We start from the raw sequence: 18,728 nt of genomic DNA, 5'->3' as shown, positions 1-18,728 counted from the left end.
GGATTTTTACAAGTAACGGTAGGAAGAAGTATAATCCAGGTAGCTGTGAGAATCAGTGGGTTTATAATAGACATCAGTAGATAAGCTGCTCCAGTGATAAGAGACTGAGATCGAGAAAGGGGAGGAAGGTGTCAGAAATGTACCAGGTAAATATGAGAGCAGGGTGTAAGTTGGGGGGCAAAGTTGATTTAAGTCGATGAGCTCTGTATAGATTTAGGAAGTAGCACCAATGCAGTCATTGATGTAGCATAGGAAAAGTTGGGGAGTGGCACCAGTGTAGGCTTAGAACATAGATTGTTTCATGTAGTTGACAAAATGGCAAGCACAGCTGGGACCCATGTGAGTACCCGTGGCTACATCTTTTGTTTGAAGGAAGTGGGAGGGGTCAAAGGAGAAATGACTGAGAGTGAGGACAAGTTCTGCCAGATAGAGGAGAGTGGTGGTGAAAGGGAACTGGTTGGGTCTGGTGTCCAGAAAGAAACAGAGAGTTTTGAGGCCTTCCTAGTGAGGGATGGAGATGTATAGGGACTGGACATCCATGGTGAAAGTAAGATGCTCGGGGTCAGGAAACTTGAAATCAATGAAAAGATCAAGAGTGTGTGAAATATCATGGATGCATGTAGGAAGGTACTCAACTGGGGGAATAAAACTGAGTCGAGGTGTGCAGATATGAGTTCAGTGGGGCAGGAAAAAGCAGAAACAATGGGTCTACCTGGACAAAAAGTACACCCTGTCCTCATTATATGCATCTTCAGACTATGCGGATTCAGTTACATGAGGAACTATTTCTACCAACATCTCCTTATATGCATCCAAAACTCAGTTATGCGAGGAGCACTGCTTTCCTGCCAATACAAGTCACGCGCGCACGCCTCACAATCTCACTCCCGCCAGTCTCGCATTGGTTTTGGTAACATATAGATGTGCAATCTTGCACTCTTAAACTTTTGTTGGTTTTACCTACAGTGCAGTGATTTTGTGCTTCAAATATTTAACTATGCCTCCTAAGCATCCAATGTCATGCCCTGGGTCATCAGCTGAACAGCAGAGAACCACTTTAATACTTGAAAAAAAGTTGGGAATTATAAACAGCGTGGCATCAGCTGAATGTAACATAGTTCTGGGACCGCCGGGATCAGAATCTTGCCTTTAAAGTTCTTTTGTTCCTCGACAATGTGCCAGCCCATCCTAAACATTTGGACAGCATTCATCCTAACATAATAGTGCGTTTCCTGCCGCCTAACACAACATTACTGATTCGGCTACTCAACCAAGGTGTGATATCCACATACAAGGCATTTTTTTTAACGGCGAACTATCTCTTAGATGCTGCAAGCAACAGACGATTTTGAAAATCCCAGTTTACCAACGGTGAGAGAATGCTAGAACTCGGCACACTTGTCAAAAATGGCGATGGATATGGAACCAAGTTTAGAATGGAGTCAGCATTTCAGTTGTTCCCTGCCGTCAACCCTTCTTCCCTACAAGCAAATTTATGCTGAGAAACAAAATGCTGCCAAACAAACAACCCTCACCACTTTCTTCAAACCGGTGTCATCTCCTGCTGCCGGCAGTTCTAACAGTTCTGTGAGTCTTCCTTCACCCCTTGTTGTGCTTGATATGATCCTGACACCACAACACCCACTCATCTCCTGGAGCGAACACACCTGCCACTGTTGGTGAGTACTGTAATCCCCAGTATATTAACTTTCTATGATTTATTACATTGAATATTACCTTAAATTGATGAAATATAATATGAATGTTGCCTTGTGGTACTGCTTTTGTGTCGTATTGGTATGAAAATGTGAATAAATTACAGATAAAGCATATTTAGGAAGCCCTCTGGGACGCATCCCTATTTTCTCCATTTAAATAATTATTCACATTATGCGCTGACTGCAAGGACCGTATGCCCCGCAAATAATGAGGATAGGGTGTAGTTTGTATTTCACAGAAACTTTTCAGGTCATTTCCTGTAACAATATTTCATGTGCAAATGAGGACAGTATAATTTAGGATGAATTTTTGTATAATTAGGATTAATTAGTCCGCTGGGCAAAAGTGTTCATAAAGTGATAAAATTTACCTTACTATCTCCCAAGCAAAGTCAAAGACTAGAGTTCAAAATTTAAATAAAAATACTAAAGTATATATGAGGATTTTAAAAGACAGCCAAGCAGCAGCAGTTGAAGGTGCTTTAAGGAATTCAATTTAAAGATTTGCTGCTTGTCAATGGCACACATTTAAAAATAATTTCATCAATTAAAGAGCATTGCACTGAAAAGTTAAAACCCCATCCATTCATGGTAATCCAGGAAGCTCAAAGATTTAAAAAAATTGGCTTAAATTTGTAGCCAGGTAAACTCTTAGAAGAGAGGTGGGGAAGCAATAAGAGGGAGAAGATATGATAATAAAACAATTTATCAAGAAGCATATTTAAACTATTTAAGGATGTAAACAAAATTAAATGTTGGTCCCTTAGAAACAATAGAAGGAGAAATCATAATGGCGAGGCAAGAATGGGTAAAACACTCAACAAGAATTATGTATCTTCATTGAAGACACAAATACAGCTAAAATGAAAGGCTGCAAAAAAAAAAGCACTCATTATTCTCACTAAAGAGAAGTTACTGCCAAATTGCAGGAGCTAAAGCCATATTGTTTTGAATTTAACTCTGAACCTGACAGGCTAAGTCTCAGAGTTCTCAAAGGGGCAGCTGCAATGTCAGCATTGACTATGACCATCTGATGTCCCCTAGATTCTGAAAGTTCTGACAGATTAAATAGTTGGAAATGTAACACATCATAAGGAGGGGAAAAAATAGAACTTAAGACTAGCTAACCAGACATCTAACATGTGGCTAATTGGACTCAAGCTTTGTTTAAATAGAACCAACAGGGTGTTATGCAAGGAAAATCATATTTCATAAATATGCTATGAGTTTTTTTAAAGATGCAATTCGCTGTCTTTCACTTATGGAGAGCTGCAAAGATTCTCAAATGTTTAAAATGTATTACTGAATAAGATCAAAAGACAGATGCCTAGAAGAACAAGTCCTGTCAGTGGCGATAAATGCATTATATAGCAACGTTAGTGAGTTGCAATCCTGAACAAGGAATCAAAAAAGCAATGCATCCAAATTTTCTTGAAGAAATGAAACAAAGTATGAAAGTGCACTGCAAGGAGATACAAACAGTATGCACAAGTATGCAATATATTAAGCTTTTGCAAGAAATGGGATATGGAGATAAATGTGGGAAAATGTGATAATCATTTTGAAAATAAGAATTTTTAAAATTCTTTAGATAACCAGCAACTGTGAAGTGTTTGCATTGAGAGGGATTTTGGTGTGCTGGATCACATTACACAAAATATGTAGATATAGAAAAGAAACAATTAGAAAAGCTAATGGTAAACACAAAAGATTCTGCAGATGCTGGAAATCCAGAGCAACACACAAACTGCCAGAGGAACGCAGATAAGGTAGCATCTATGGAGAGGAATAAACAGTCGACATTTTGGGCCAAGACCCCTCATCCTGATGGAATTTAAAGAGGAGAAACACACAAGGAAGGTGAGATTGTATTGGCCTTAAATCAGACCTCACTTGAATTATTGAGAGTTTTGGTCTCTATATCTGAAGAACGAAGAGGAGGATGGTCCATGTAGTAGTTTGTAAGAGATGATCGCACAAATGTAAAAGAGAGGGTTTGACAGAGTAGATGCAAAGAGATCTGGAAAAATTGGAGAAATCTTCAGAAGCAGTTATTGGGGTCTATGATACTTCCTCCCACTTCAGTCTGTTGATTCTGAATTAACTGAAGATTTTATGGAATCCGCCATCTCTACCACAAGTGAAGACTGATGAGATGAATAAGTGGAAGGCATAGGATATATGAGCAGTTATTTCTTTTTGCTTGCCAATGATCTCTGCATTTTTCACTCATAGGAAATAAAGATCTTGGTGCTTTCTTGAATGGTCATTTTGAGTGGTCAAGAACTAGAATTCGGATGAGTCAGTGAGTCCTTGAACTATTTTTTTCTGTCCTGAAGATCTCCTGTGATGGAATGTGGAGTATAGTGCTTTTTCAAGTGGGATGGTGTCAGGCATGGGGACAATGTTGCTATTCACTGAAGCCCAGTTAACATAATCAGAGCCTCAATGCTGGGGTCGTAGGCCCCCAAAAGAAGAGTGACATTGGCTTGCTTATCTAGCCAACTGAATGGAGAGATTTTGTTGGTGGTACTCATGGTAACTGAGGTTGTTCATTATTTCAAAGCAAAAAGGAAGGCATATTGCTTCTCACAGTCCATAAACCTAGTGATCCTGTACAAGTATAAATTCGCAGACTACGATTCTGACCACTTAGAAATGAGCAGAAAACTTGCTACATGGAGAAATATAAACCTATGAACTACTTGTCTGAACAACTAAACTGCTCCAGTAACCATGACAGTAAGCGCAGGACAGACTCCATGCATTTTGCACAGAGAGGGTCTTCACTCCTTTCCACATTCTGAAAAATGTGGTACTTCTGCAGTAATGAATTAAAAGGAAGGATTAAGGACTGACTTGTTAGATAAATCAAAATAGTGAGAGAGATCATGTAGCCTTAGAGGAAGACACAAAGCATTCCTGTGATTTCATTTGCTGAATGACAGACCCAATTCATCTGATAATGGAGGATGTATGACTTCATAAAAATTGAAGATACTTTCTGGAGGTATGATGTCTTGATGGAATGATGCAGGACTGTGCAGATATTAGGTATTTTTAAAATGTTAATTGTCTCTGTATTCAACATCATGTGCACATAAAAACACTTGCAAACATAGTTACCTTTGCACAAGCTTCAATGCAAAAAAGAACAAACTTTAGGATAATGAAGTTCATTTTCTGATGGCCAACTTCAAGAAAAGTTATCTTAAATTCATGTAACTCTCTTTATCAGATGACCATACAGAAACTGTAAAGAGAGCAAATATTAATACCTAAAACAAACCACAATAATTCAAGACCTTACCTTTAAATTCTCAAAAAAAAATCCAAATAGTTTTCAAGACTAGAATTTACCTTTCTTTATTTGTACACTATTGATTGGATAAGTCTTCATTAATGACTAATGACTTTGCTAATGACTTCATTAGCAAAACAATTGCAAATGTTCCTTCAACATAACGAAACCTCGATTTTAATAACTTTTACAACAAACTATAGCAATAAATATAGGCCTTTTCTCAATAATATATGAATGTTTCTTTTCCTTTTACTGTGCACATGGGATTGAATAAGAAAGATCAGTTTGCATATATGCCTAGACTAAAACCCGAACCTACAATTCAAAAATTAAATTTTCCATGCTTGGTGTAAAAATGCATAAATAGGTATAAAATAATACAAATTCAACATTTGAAACAGTGAAAGATAATTAATGAATTTAATTAATACCGTCAAAGTTAACTATTTGGACAATAATTGCTACACTATTTAAATGAGTCATTTTCTGGAAACTTAATAGCACAACACCCACAGTTAAGTACCAATGCAAATGACCCAAAGTAACAACAGTGCAAAAGGTAATTGCAAAGCCACAATTATTGTCATATATCACATCTCGATTTATAAAGCTCTAATAAGGACTTTCACCTTTAAATCTTTACTTGGACTTGGTTCAAGGAAAGTTGTAATGGCATTATATTAAGGTGGATTCAGCAACATAATGCTTGAAATATTATTTTCAAATTCCAAGATTATCTAATGTCATTTCCAGTACACAAGTGTAAAGGAAAACAAAATAACTGTTACTCCAGATCCAATGCAACACAAAAAAACACTATAAAGAACACAATAATAAAAAAATACAATAAATACAAATACATAAGAGAATTTAATCATACAATGACTGTATGTCTGTGAACATACATACGTCTGTGCACACGCACAGGAGTGTCTGTGCATAAGGTGACTGACAGGAAATGATAAAGTAGTGATGGTGAGGGGTGTGGAGGTGCGGGTTTTAAAGGTTATGGGGAGAAGTAGGAAAATCGGGTTGAGAAGGATAAAAATCAACCATGATGGAATAGCAGAGCAGACTCAATGGCCTAATTCTGCTCCTATGTTTAATGGTGTAATGGGTGGTGGTGTTGATCAACCTTACTGCTCGGGAGAAGTAACTGTTTTTGTTTATGGTGGCCCTGGTGTGGATGCCATGTAGCCTCTTCCCTGATGGCAGTGGGAGTGGTGAATTTAAAAGATTAAAAGATATATTTACATAGCAATTGTGTGGTATTGCTTATTTAATAGTTTATATTTTAAATAAGCTTATATTGTTAGAAATAAAAATAGTAAGTGTTCTCCACATTCCATGGGTCAAAGAACATTCATAGAAAAAAACTTTTAATGTGCCTGCCTTTCATCAGAACTGGAATACACATGGCACTTAAAAGAAACAAAGAGGAAAGGGGAAACATCTATCATTAAGACACAAAACAATTCATTAATGGAAAATGATGAACTAACAGAGTTGACGTTATCAGAAATCAACAAATTAAGATATTTTTATGGAGTACAATTAATCTGCTTATGAATTGAAGGGAAGGGGAAAACTGAAACCAAAATATGAAAAAACTGGCAAAGGCTTTAAGAGGCAAAAAAAAGCCTGGGTATAACTGCCTGCTGGCCTCAATGAAGGACCACACACAGTTTCTTATCTCAGATTTACTTTACTATTTTTCTGCTTTCAAACATGTCATAAATCTGCATTATCATTCACCTTTTCAGTTATTTGCACATGCTCATGCCTTACAGAATTTTTTCTTCATATCTGTCATCTTGTTTAGGGATGTATTTGCAAACAGATTCCCACATTTCTTATTGTACTGTTCCCTTTAAATACTCTGTACCATCAATCTCAGATGAAAGGTCCAAAGCTGAAGTATGAACTAATTTCTCCATGGATATTTTGGAAGCTTTAAGTACTGTGTTTCCCTTTAAAATTGCCAGCATCTTAATCTATTTTTCTTAAATATATTGCTGATTCCTGTTATTTAAAGAATACATTGAATTTATACATTAATTTGAATGCTGAAATAGTTTGCATTGAAAGCAGGGTTAACACAGAAAATAAGCGTAAGAGATTGCTTAATAAGAAATCTTAATTTTTTTTTTGCCTTCAGGAAACACTTAAAATACAGAATGTCATATTGAATCATTAGCCCAAGAAGAAAAAGAAACAAGCAGCTGAAAAAGAAAAAAAACTTAAACAGTTTTACCTTACAAAGAAAAAGATACAACTTTCATCAGAATGCAAGTACATACTTTATCAACGTTCATTTTCTTGAAAGCTGCCTGTAAGATTTTAAAATGTTGGATATATTCATGCTCCAATTTTGCATGGAATTTGACTTTCTTTAGATGAATGCAACCCGGAAATAGCATATCCATAAACTGACAATATGCAGTTCCTGTTGGGAAAACAATCCACATTTTAGTGAGTGTACACTTACTCTTAAAAATTGCTCAAGAATTCTAAAATATAGATAGGTATTTCATTAATATTGAAAGCTACAATTATTTGATGGATGCACTGAATACCCAGGACCCAATAATCATTGAGAGTTACCAGCAAAGATTTATGGCTATCCAGCCCATCATATTTAACCTCTTACCTATTTCCTAGGGTGAAAGACAAAATTAGTTATTTCTATCAAGCCTCATGTGAAATTAGAGTATTGGAATTGTCCATTGCATTGGCTATATATCTTGTGGGAATATTGTTCTCACTCTCCTGAAGGATCGTGCACCTGATATGTTAACAATGTTTCTCTTTCCATAGATGCAAGCCTACTGAGTGTTTCTAGTATTTTCTTTTTTTTTTCATATTTCTACTATATGCAGTTCTTATTGTTTATCATTCCCAGTTGCACACAGTTGGCCACAGTAGACAGGTCACAACATTTGCATGCATGGCACCAGATTCCTGAAACAGATATTCTAATCCATTCTAGATCATAGGAAGAGATTACTATGTAGAGGATTGAGAAGAAGGGAGTAGGCAGTTTAAATGGTTTGGCATGGACTAGATGGGCTGAAGCCCGTTTCTGTGCTGCACTTTTCTATGACTCTACATGCTCAGAGATTTTTTTGAAGAAATGCAACATCCCCTCTTTTTGTGAAATCTTCAAATGACCACACAAAGTGGAGAAGAAGCATTTGGGCTGATGTTGAGAACCTTGAAGCAAAACATGTGCATTTAGAGATCCTGTCTATGTGGCAGAGAGAGCAAAGCACTTTGCAAATGACTTATGCCCTTGCCCCACATATGGAAGTGTTAACAATTCCAAAATTAGTTACTCCACTACCTGGTGTGGAAGTAATTTATCTCCAGTCTTGAGGGATTGCTTGGAATCATAATTTGAATTGAGAAATTATGGTTTACTTTTAAAGTTCTTCTGTTTATGATCATGTTGTAGGTTGGAATGTTTTCCATTTTAAGTTAACAAGAACATCAAGAACTTCCATGCTAGGACAAACTCCAGCATTCTCTGTTCCTTGAGTTCTGATGAGTAGCTCATGCGCTTGGTGACAGACAAATGTTAAGACATTTTTGTGAGTCTAAAATGAGATCTAGTTGAGGGTTATTTTCAATGGAAGCATGCTTACCTCATAGTGAGAGGTAATGGAATACCAGAATTCTCTACAGTATTTTTCAGACCAGATTAGTTTACATGCAGATTGTATCTATACCATATATTCTGATAACTAGATTCATATTATGTAAAATCCCTGGAACCAGCAACCAAAAATGTTTTTTGTAGAAATAGCCCTGCCTCTTTTTAAGTCTATTTCTTTCAGTATTTTAAATAAAATGGTAGAGAAAGAACAGGTTGTGAAGTCCAACTCTCCCCTCCACTGGGTTGGTTTTATCGTCCTTTCCAATCACTACTACCCTTCCCTACCTCCATCCTTCTGTAGTCCTCTTACTTTGCCCCCCTTTGTTCCAATTGCTTCCCTAATGATTTTCATTCTCCCCTCCTTTATTTGCTAGAATCCAGCACTGATAGTGCTTTGTGTTCGTGATCATCTCCTTCTAGCAGCTGTCTCCAATTTCCACTTTGCTCGCACCACCTTACTCCATCTGTTTATCTCCCCTCTACCTTTGCTTGCCTTCAGCTACCACTCACTTGCTACTGTCTTGCAACTCCACCCCTGCTTCCCTCGCCGAACTGGTATAACTTGCCTGTCACCTTGCAACCCTCCTCAATCCACCAATGATCTCTGACTCATTTCCCTCCCCTTCTCTTCATGCTAACCAGCTCACCTCTCCATTCTCAATCCTGATGCAGAGTTTTGCCCCAAAATGTCAACAATTCCTTTCCTCCAACAGATGCTGCATGACCAACCAAGTTCCTCCAGTACGTCGTATGTTGCTCCAGATTCCAACATCTGAGGTCTATTCTGTCTCCTGTACAGTTTCACCAGCTATTGCTTTTGCAAACAAGGCTTATTACTTATACAAAAGAATTAATAATAATCATCTTACCAGAACACAGCTGCTCTATTTTGGTGTAACTGAGCTGGAGGGAGTCATTGACCCATGCCAACATATCATGTCGGCTCAGATTTTCACTTGTCACAGAGGTGGAATAAACATTTACTGCCATCCCCCAGCTGCAGAAAAAAAATACAATAAATTAGTTGAGAGAGACACAGAACAAATGCATGGTATAGAGATCCTAATAAAGGTATATTTCTCTCCTTTGTACTTCAGGCACTAAACAATAGTAGATTGCTTTACCAAAATTTATTTGAACAAAGGGAAATTAATTATAAGTGAAGTGCTACAGGAGAGGAGCTGAGTGAGGATGAAAATAATTCAGTAATTTTAGAACTCAACATTTCCCTTTTCTTACTATACTCTAGCTATACCCTACTATTCATAAACACTATCTATAGCCAATGTCCTGATTAAGGGTCTCTGCCCAAAATGTCCTCTGTTTACTCTTTTCCTTAGATGCTGCCTGGAATTCTGAGTTCCTCCAGCATTTCGAGTGTGTAGCTTTGGATTTCCAGCATCTACAGATTTTCTTAACTATTAATAACACAAAAAATAATAATATACACAATAATGTACCAAATAATAAAGCAGAGACTACTGTAATATGATGTGTGCTCTCCTGTTGCACTGAGATGAATTATTGTATATGCTTATTCCATTAGGTAGGAAAGTTTTTCTGTAACAATCCTTGTGAGCGTGGAGCTGAATGAGTCTGTTCAAAAAGGTGTTCTGCTGCTTGTTCAGTACGTCATGGAGAGGATGTGCCTGATTGTCCATTAATGGATAACAGTTTGTTTAGTGACCTCCTCTCCACCACTAACTCAAATGAGTCCTGATTGTAACCAAGGACCTGCCATGACAGAATGGCAGAGCAGATTCGATGGGCCAAATGGTTAACTCTGTTCCTATGTCTTATGTTTTTATGATTTTATACCTTCTGCCCCATTAATCTGGTTCCCATTCCCCAACCAATTAGCTTAAACCCTCTCCAACAGCTCTAGCAAACCTGACTGCAAGGATATTAGTTTCCCCAGAGATTAGGTATAACCTGTCTTTTTTGCACAGGTCATACCTTTCCCAGTAAAGATTCCAATGATTCAGAAATGTGAAACCCTGCCCCCTGCACCAGTTCCTCAGCCACAAATCCATCTGCTAAATCATCCTATTCTTAACTTCACTGGCACGTAGCACAGGTAACAATCCAGAGATTACTACCCTGGTGGTTCTGCTTTTCAGCTTTCTACCTAATTCCCTATACTGCATTTTCAGGACCTCATCCCCTTTCTTACCTATTTCATTGGTACCAACGTGTACCATGACTTTTGGCTGCTCACCCTCCTCAATTAGAATGCCGCGGATCCCTGATACTGGTACCTGTGAGGCAACCTAACATCCTGATGTCTCTGTCACATCCACAAAACCTCCTCTCTACTCCTTTAACTATGGAATTCCCTATCACTACAGCACTCCTCTTCTCCCTCTTCACAGGGGTACTTTGCACTGTTGACCTACTCCCTTTCCCTTTCCTAATTGTTACCAAGTTAACTGCTTCCTGCAACTTAGGATTGATTGCCCTCCCGTACCTTCTATTTATCACCTCCTCATTCTCCCGTAGGAGCCAAAGAACATCCAGCTGCTGTTCCAGTTCAGTAATATCAAGTCACAGGAGTCCTTATATCATTCAACAAAGCATTCTAAGTCCTATAAATGCTACATAATCCAGAGAATTATTTTCCCAAATCCAGAAACTTCTCAGGACCTAAAAGAAACACTCTACATTCTTAAATACAAGTTAGCAACTTTAGAATACATTTTCCCAAAATTAAAGAAAACTAAAGTCACAAAAGAAACATAAATAAACACATTGAACAGTTCTACAGTGCATTAGGTATAACTATGGAAAAATTACTAATTTGTGAAGCACAGGTATTTACATCTATTACAGCAATAGAATTATGCAGAGTCATAGTAATTGTAAAATCTATCAGATAATTTGTCCAAAATTCTACTGTAATAAAGAATCTACGCATGAAATGATTCCCAAAACAAACATGATCTCCAAAAAGAACAGCAACTGATTCCACCGACTAAGTATAGGTAGCAATAGGTTTTCCTTTTTTGTTCCACACTCCATAATAAAAATAATGCTTATCGTTATGGGATATACTGATCAACAATATACTGTGTCTGATCATGCACATTAAATAAATTATGAAGTTACAGTTATGTACTGAACTTCAAGTTTCACTCTACTGGCACCTTCTAAATGTCAGTTATGTACATCTCAGGTGAAATTTTGGTATACTCTCCAAAAAGATAAAACTAACACCACAAATTTGAACAACTGCATATTGTGATGTGAGTAAATATTCAGTTCTATAATGAAATTAGCAAAAAAAAACTATCTTCAGTTTTTCCTTCAGTTATTGAGAACTTAAAAAATGGAATAATGAAATTTTCAACATTCTCAAAATATTTTCACTTACTCATTTTCCTTACTGCACATAGTTTTGCACTGAATTAAGTGTTCTAAGTTGTCCTTCTTGATTTTGATTCCAGCAATCACAAAAATATTCTGATAATAGCATGCTCTGAATTAACATGCACATCCCTTTTGAAGACTTTGTGCCAGTAGCCTCAAGGCCCTGCTTAAAAGTTTACATTAAGACTGCATATGTAATAAGCACCATCATTGAGGTGAAAATGTGAAATGTGTTAAATGAAGGAAATTCATATTAAGTGCGAATAGTTTATCATGCTATTGTAGCAATGTGCTACACACAGCGCTGAAATAACGACACGCAGTCGGTAAGTCGTTTCGAGACTAGTTTATTCAAACTTCACGGCACTGGCATTTAATCCCTAGCGCCCGTCCTCTCCGGGCGGAAATGACATCAGAGGTGCATTACCAAAGTCTCCCCTCGCGCACTGGTTATTTGTGAGCCGGTTCGCCTGCGCAGAAAGTGGGTCGCCACATAACCCCGCCCCAGAACCGGCAATACACCCCCCAATGTCCACAGTCTGGATCAGCCTCTATTTGGGAGGTCTGCCTTTGCGTCCTGACTGTTTGTCCCAGACGTACAAGAGGCTGTCCTGGTGGCCAGCCGCCACAGTCATTAGCGGCAGCTGGCCCTGGCCCTTGCAGGGCGGGCGACAACTGCGGGCTTTTGTGCCCCACCGCTGGTGGTAGAAACACCACCGTTCACTGGCCTCCTCACTCCTGCCTCTGTGTTATGTGCGGCCCCCCCCCCCCCGGGCCTGGTCTGGCCCACTGTTGGGCACATGGCCTGGTAATCTGACCGATGGACGCCACGCTCTCCCTCTTTGCTTTCCACAGCACGTCTGCCCAGGCCGCCACCTTCCGGGGGGTCGCTGAAATCTACGTCGGCCAGCAGCAGATGTATGTCTTCGGGCAGTCGCTCTAGGAACACTTGCTCGAACATGAGGCAGGGCTTGTGTCCGTCAGCCAGGGCCAGCATCTCGTTCATCAATGCTGACGGCAGTCTGTCTCCCAAACCGTCCAGGTGAAGCAGGTGGGCACCCCGCTCACGCCATGAGAGGCCAAAGGTCCCAATGAGCAGCGCTTTGACTGCTTCATATTTGCCTTCTTCCGGGGGCAACTGTATGAAATCCGCAACCTGGGCGGCCGTCTCCTGGTCAAGGGCGCTCACCATGTGATAGTAATGCGTGGAATCAGAATATATCTGCCGAATCTGGAACTGAGCTTCTGCTTGGCTAAACCACACGCATGGTTGCAGCATCCAGAAAGTCGGCAGTTCTAGCGAAACTGCGTGAACAGGTGAAGAGTTGGTCATCTTTGGTCCAAATCCTGTTTGGACCATCAAGGTCACCAAGGAAATAACGGCACGCAGTCGGTAAGTCGTTTCGAGACTAGTTTATTCAAACTTCGCGGTGCTGGCATTTAATCCCATCAGAAGTGCATTACCAAATCTCCCCCCGCGCGCTGGCTATTTGTGAGCCGGTTCGCCTGCGCATAAAGTGGGTTGCCACACTATCTCATTAATTTTCAATAGGAGTGGACTGGAGACCAGGTTTTCTTTTCAATTAACCTGAAAATACTTTGAATTCTATTTTAATGTCAGATAAAAGATTGGCTCTTTAAGAACCTGATACATTGAATGTTGCTGGAATGTAGTGGCATGAGCGCTGGACTTCGGGGCGAGAAGTCCGGAGTTCAAATCCGGCCAGCTCCCTTGCATCAGCCAGTTGGGGTGTATGCTGGAAACTCTTCCTAAAATTGGCAGTTTCATTGATGATGGTTTGGTCACTGCATTTTATGAAGACATTATACAATTATTAAAAAAGGGGGAGAATGCTAAACCAGATTTTTAAAAAAACTTTGGTCAACAGATTGCATTGAAAATTGAAAGTTGTTGAAATTGAAGCCCGCATATTGGAACACATGAATGTAAGAAATAGAAGGGAGAGACAAGTGGGAATTTATAAAAAAGAAAAAGGCATGCTTTGAACAGAAAGAGGCTAATGAAGGTTGACAAGGATGAAGATTAATGAGCATAAAGGTAACGAGGAGCAGCACAGTGCAGACAGAATTCATCCCATACAAACAAGCTGGATGAACTCAGCAGTATGAACTTCCTCCTGACGAAGGGTCTCGGACCAAAACGTTGACTGCTCATTTCAACAGATGCTGCCCGACCTGCTGAGTTCAACCAGTTTGTTTGTATGTGTTGATTTGACCACAGCATCTGCAGTATACTTTGTGTTTACTAGACAGAATTCATGCAGCTTTGTTTTGTACAAGATGCTATTTGTGAAAAGTGGACAAGGATTCAACTTAAAGAATGGACAAATCAATTAAATCCCTTTTCAGACTTTGTTTCAAACAAAACAACCTCTGTAACAGCTGCCATCAGAAAGCAGAAGCTGCCGACAAAGTAGAAATGCATTTGCTGAGTTGAATGAGCTTCCAATCATTTGGAAACACATCAGATAAGCAACAAAGAGTACAGAGGAAACGAAGATCTCAAGGGGCAGCAGAAACAATACTGTAAAAAGTTTAGAAATTTACAGCAATGGGTGAAGGTATTCAGACTTTCAATCCATACCAAAGCAGTTCTCTATACTTAAAACAATTATGCTTTTATTACCCTTAAAAAATATTTCATCTTATTCTGGAACACTGCCCAAATAAAAGTATTTCACACAACATGTAAACTTATACCCTTAATATTCTGCACCTCATTGTTATCTTTTATTTACAAATTCTCTGAATACAACACTGGCAAAAAAAATCATAAACCCTTGTTCAATTTATACTCTTTATTCATGGATGACATTTACAAAAAATATCCAACTGTAATATCATATTCTGATTGTGAAAATGACACTGCTTTCAAGCTGAAGACCTAAAGCCAATAAATGTCTTGTAATTTCAGTTACACTGATAACCATTCAACGTTGCAAGTATAAGTTCTTTCTAACATCCATCTCAAAAGAAAGCCAATGAATAAGTTGAACAATTTCAACTTTGGAAACTCTTGTTAATGCATATACCTATGCCACTTTACAGAATTCTCTACAGATTTCATGTTCCTTAACAAGATTGATAAATAGCATTTCAGTAGTTTCATTTCCTAGGACAAAATTGCACATACTGAACCTTCAAGAAAAGTCAGCTCATTGTTCAAAACAAAACTTTATTGAAATACTGTAAAAATGTTTCAAACATTTATAATATGGAAGCTGAACTGGAAATTTCTCTAGCTATATGAGCCACAGTACTGGATTCTGAATGAATTAAACTTTAATGGTCAGTTTCATTTCCACTAATTGGTAACAATTCTGCAATTTCCTAAAGGTCAAAAAGATACCAAAACAAACCCAATTTTGCCTCTATAACTATTGCACTTGGTGTAAAATGAATGTGACATTTTAATGGCTGTAACAGTCCTTTAATGTAAACCAATGCAGTTAAGGTTGAATGGTGATAAATATTGTTCATTTACATGATTAAACACAATTAATTTATCCATAGTTGTATGCCTTTCTCATCAAGGAAATTTGAAATTTTCTTTCATAGGTATTTCAGAATACAAAGTCAAAATTCATTTTTCTTAAGGAATGGTTAAAATAAATTCCCACCTGCCTAAATGACAAATTTGCTCCAAGATTTAACTAATGATATATTTAAGTCTTATAATGTACCATACTACAACCTATTCTACTGTAGATGTTATACTGCAACATTGGAATAGAGCCTACTGCACTAAAACAGAACATTTCTCACAACTTAATATGTAAAACCTGAGCCAGCTTTCCTTAGAGCCAAATAGTCTAATATTTTACTTGCATAAATAACCTTTATTAATAAAATTACTTTAAATGGACTGAATAGTACTAAATAAAAAAGTGAATATTATTCAGAAGTCATTTTTTACTGACAAGGAATAGTAAGTTCTTCACAATGTAATCAATCTTCAGACATAATATTTTTTGCATAGTAACCAGGCAAATATTTTCATTAACTATATAATTTAATGCTTCTTCTACCTTTGATTAAAGATTCACTAAATACTTGTTCCATGGTTTCAGATTGCCATTTATTCTTAAGGCAACCTGTTACATGTTCTATTTAAAGTACAGTAAGTTGAATCATTAAAATTACAAAATTGAAACTGTGAATGAATTAATCGTTTTCCTTACTGTTTGAAGCTATCTTTGCTATCTTTACATTCTGTTAACATGTATCAGAACCATTTGTAGATAAACTGACTATGTAGATTCTGATGACGCATAGAGAACATTTCATATTCTGAAGTAGACTTGGTTTTGTATAACCAAGTAACAGTTACAAATTTTTAAAATTAGAACAGTATAATTATTAAACTAACTGGCTGATCAAATATATTGTACTTTAATGTTCACTAGCTTCAATGGACATCACAAGATAACTTTACTTCATATTACAATTTTGCAAAACTAAGTATAAATATTTTTCCAACATGAAAAATAAATTACAAAACTGTTGCCTGCAGCATATCAAATTCAACTCACAAACAACACCATACCTACAATGATGTTGTTGCAAACAATCTTGCTTTCAATGGAACTGCTGTTTCCAGAAGCAGAACAAATAGAGACAGTGGGGAAAAAGCCATAATGATATTGAATAAAATGCTGCAGTGACTCAGCATTTGGTTCAAGCGACTATTGGAGCTTGTTTGACTGAGATAATAAAGCTCACCTCCCACGACATAATGGCAAATAATTGCTAAAGAATTTTGAATACTAAGTGCTTTGAGAAATGATTAGATTGGAGGAGGAAAAAGGAATCATGGTTACATATATGACATGTTATATAGATCACCAGCATGTGATGTGATATTTGTTAACATAGCAGCAGCAGTTCAATACAATACATAATCTAGCAGAGAGGGAAAAAATAGTAATAATAAAGAACTAATAACTAAATCAATTACATATATTGAATAGATTAAAAAAACATGCAAAAACAGAAATACTGTATATTAAAAAAAAGTGAGGTAGTGTCCAAAGCTTCAACGGCCATTTAGGAATTCAATGGCAGAGGGGAAGAAGCTGTTCCTGAATCACTGAATGCGTGCCTTCAGGCTTCTGTACCACCAACCTGATGGTAACAGTGAGAAAAGAGCATGCTCTGGATGCTGGAGGTCCTTAATAATGGACGCTGCCTTCTGAGACACTGCTCCTTGAAGATGTCTGGATACTTTGTAGACTAGTAACCAAGATGGAGATGACTAAATTTACAACCCTCCGAAGCTTCTTTTGGTCCTGCGCAATAGCACCCCCCCCCCCCCATACCAGACAGTGATACAGCCTGTCAGAATGCTCTCAACGTACATCCATAGAAGTTTTTGATTGTATTTGTTGATATATGAAATCTCTTCAAACTCCTAATAGAATATAGCCACTGTCTTAATTTCTTTATAATTGCATCAATATGCTGAGACCAGGTTAGATCCTCAGAGATCTTGACACCCAGGAACTTGAAACTGCTCACTCTCTCAACTTCTGATCCTTCTATAAGGATTGATGTGTGTTCCTTCATCTTACACTTCCTGAAGTCCACAATCAGCTCTTTCATTTTATGGACGTTGAGTGCCAGGTTGTTGCTGTGACACCATTCCACTAGTTGGCATATCTCATTCCTGTACGCCCTCTCGTCACCACCTGAGATTCTACCAACAATGATTGTATCATCAGCAAATTTATAGATGGTATTTGAACTATGCCTAGCCACACAGTCAGGTGTATATAGAGAGTACAGCAATGGGCTAAGCACAAACCCAAGGTGTGCCAGTGTTAATCGTCAGCGAGGAGGATATGTTTTCTTCAATCTGCACAGACTGTGGTCTTCCAGTTCGGAAGCCAAGGATCCAATTGCAGAGGGAGGTACAGAGGCCCAGGTTCTGCAACTTCTCAATCAGGACTGTGGGAACGATGGTATTAAATGCTGAGCTATAGTTGATGAACAACATCCTGACGTAGGTGCTTGTGTTGTCTAGATGGTCTAAAGCCGTGTGGAGAGTCATTGAGATTGCGTCTACCATTGACCTATTGTGACAATAGGCAAATTGCAATGGGTCCAGGTCCTTGCTGAGGCAGGAGTTCAATCTAGACATAACCAACCTCTCAAAGCATTTCATCACTGTTGATATTGTAACATATTGTAAATTTCACATATTTTACATTATATCATATATGGTTACACATATGATGCCATTCAATACTATCAGCCCATCAATATTAATCACCAAGCTTCTAAACCTGGGCCTTGGAATCTCCCTATGGAGCTGGATCCTTGACTTTCTCCTGGAAGACCACAGTCAGTACAGATCAGTGATGGCATCTCCTTCATGCTGATAATCAACGTGGGTTTAATAACTTTCCATGAGGCACGAGGCAAGATGGCAGCACAGCACTGAGCGCTGACATATAACCCTCCTTTTTCATGTTCTTTAGGGTAGATGGTCTTAATACAAGGTTGAGTTGGAGAAAGATCTAACTAAAGACATGACCTCAAAAAAAATCCAAATTCAACCACAAAACAAGATACCAGCAGACGACACCAAGCTAGTGATTCATCCGAGGAAATAGCTATGCTAATTAAACAAAGAATGGTAATGGAGATGGAATCGCTGCAAGAA

General features: G+C 38.0%; 1 protein-coding gene across 3 annotated transcripts in view; it reads right to left on the bottom strand.

The window, feature by feature from the left end:
• mapre3b (microtubule-associated protein, RP/EB family, member 3b) overlaps positions 1–18,728 on the bottom strand; it is a 58,992-nt gene that overhangs the window by 23,556 nt on the left and 16,708 nt on the right. For all 3 annotated transcript variants that reach the window (XM_059981738.1, XM_059981737.1, XM_059981739.1), the window contains exons 2-3: positions 9,547–9,674; positions 7,323–7,468 (exon numbers count right to left, since the gene is read on the bottom strand). In XM_059981738.1, coding sequence (XP_059837721.1) covers positions 7,323–7,468; positions 9,547–9,667 — 267 coding nt within the window. In that variant the 5' untranslated portion in view covers positions 9,668–9,674. The remainder of the gene's footprint in view (positions 1–7,322; positions 7,469–9,546; positions 9,675–18,728) is intronic.

Source organism: Hypanus sabinus, chromosome 10 (genome assembly GCF_030144855.1).
Source record: "Hypanus sabinus isolate sHypSab1 chromosome 10, sHypSab1.hap1, whole genome shotgun sequence".
In the NCBI taxonomy this organism is placed as follows: domain Eukaryota; kingdom Metazoa; phylum Chordata; class Chondrichthyes; order Myliobatiformes; family Dasyatidae; genus Hypanus; species Hypanus sabinus.
Note: the sequence above shows the minus strand (reverse complement) of the source record. Positions and strands in the feature narration are given on the sequence as shown.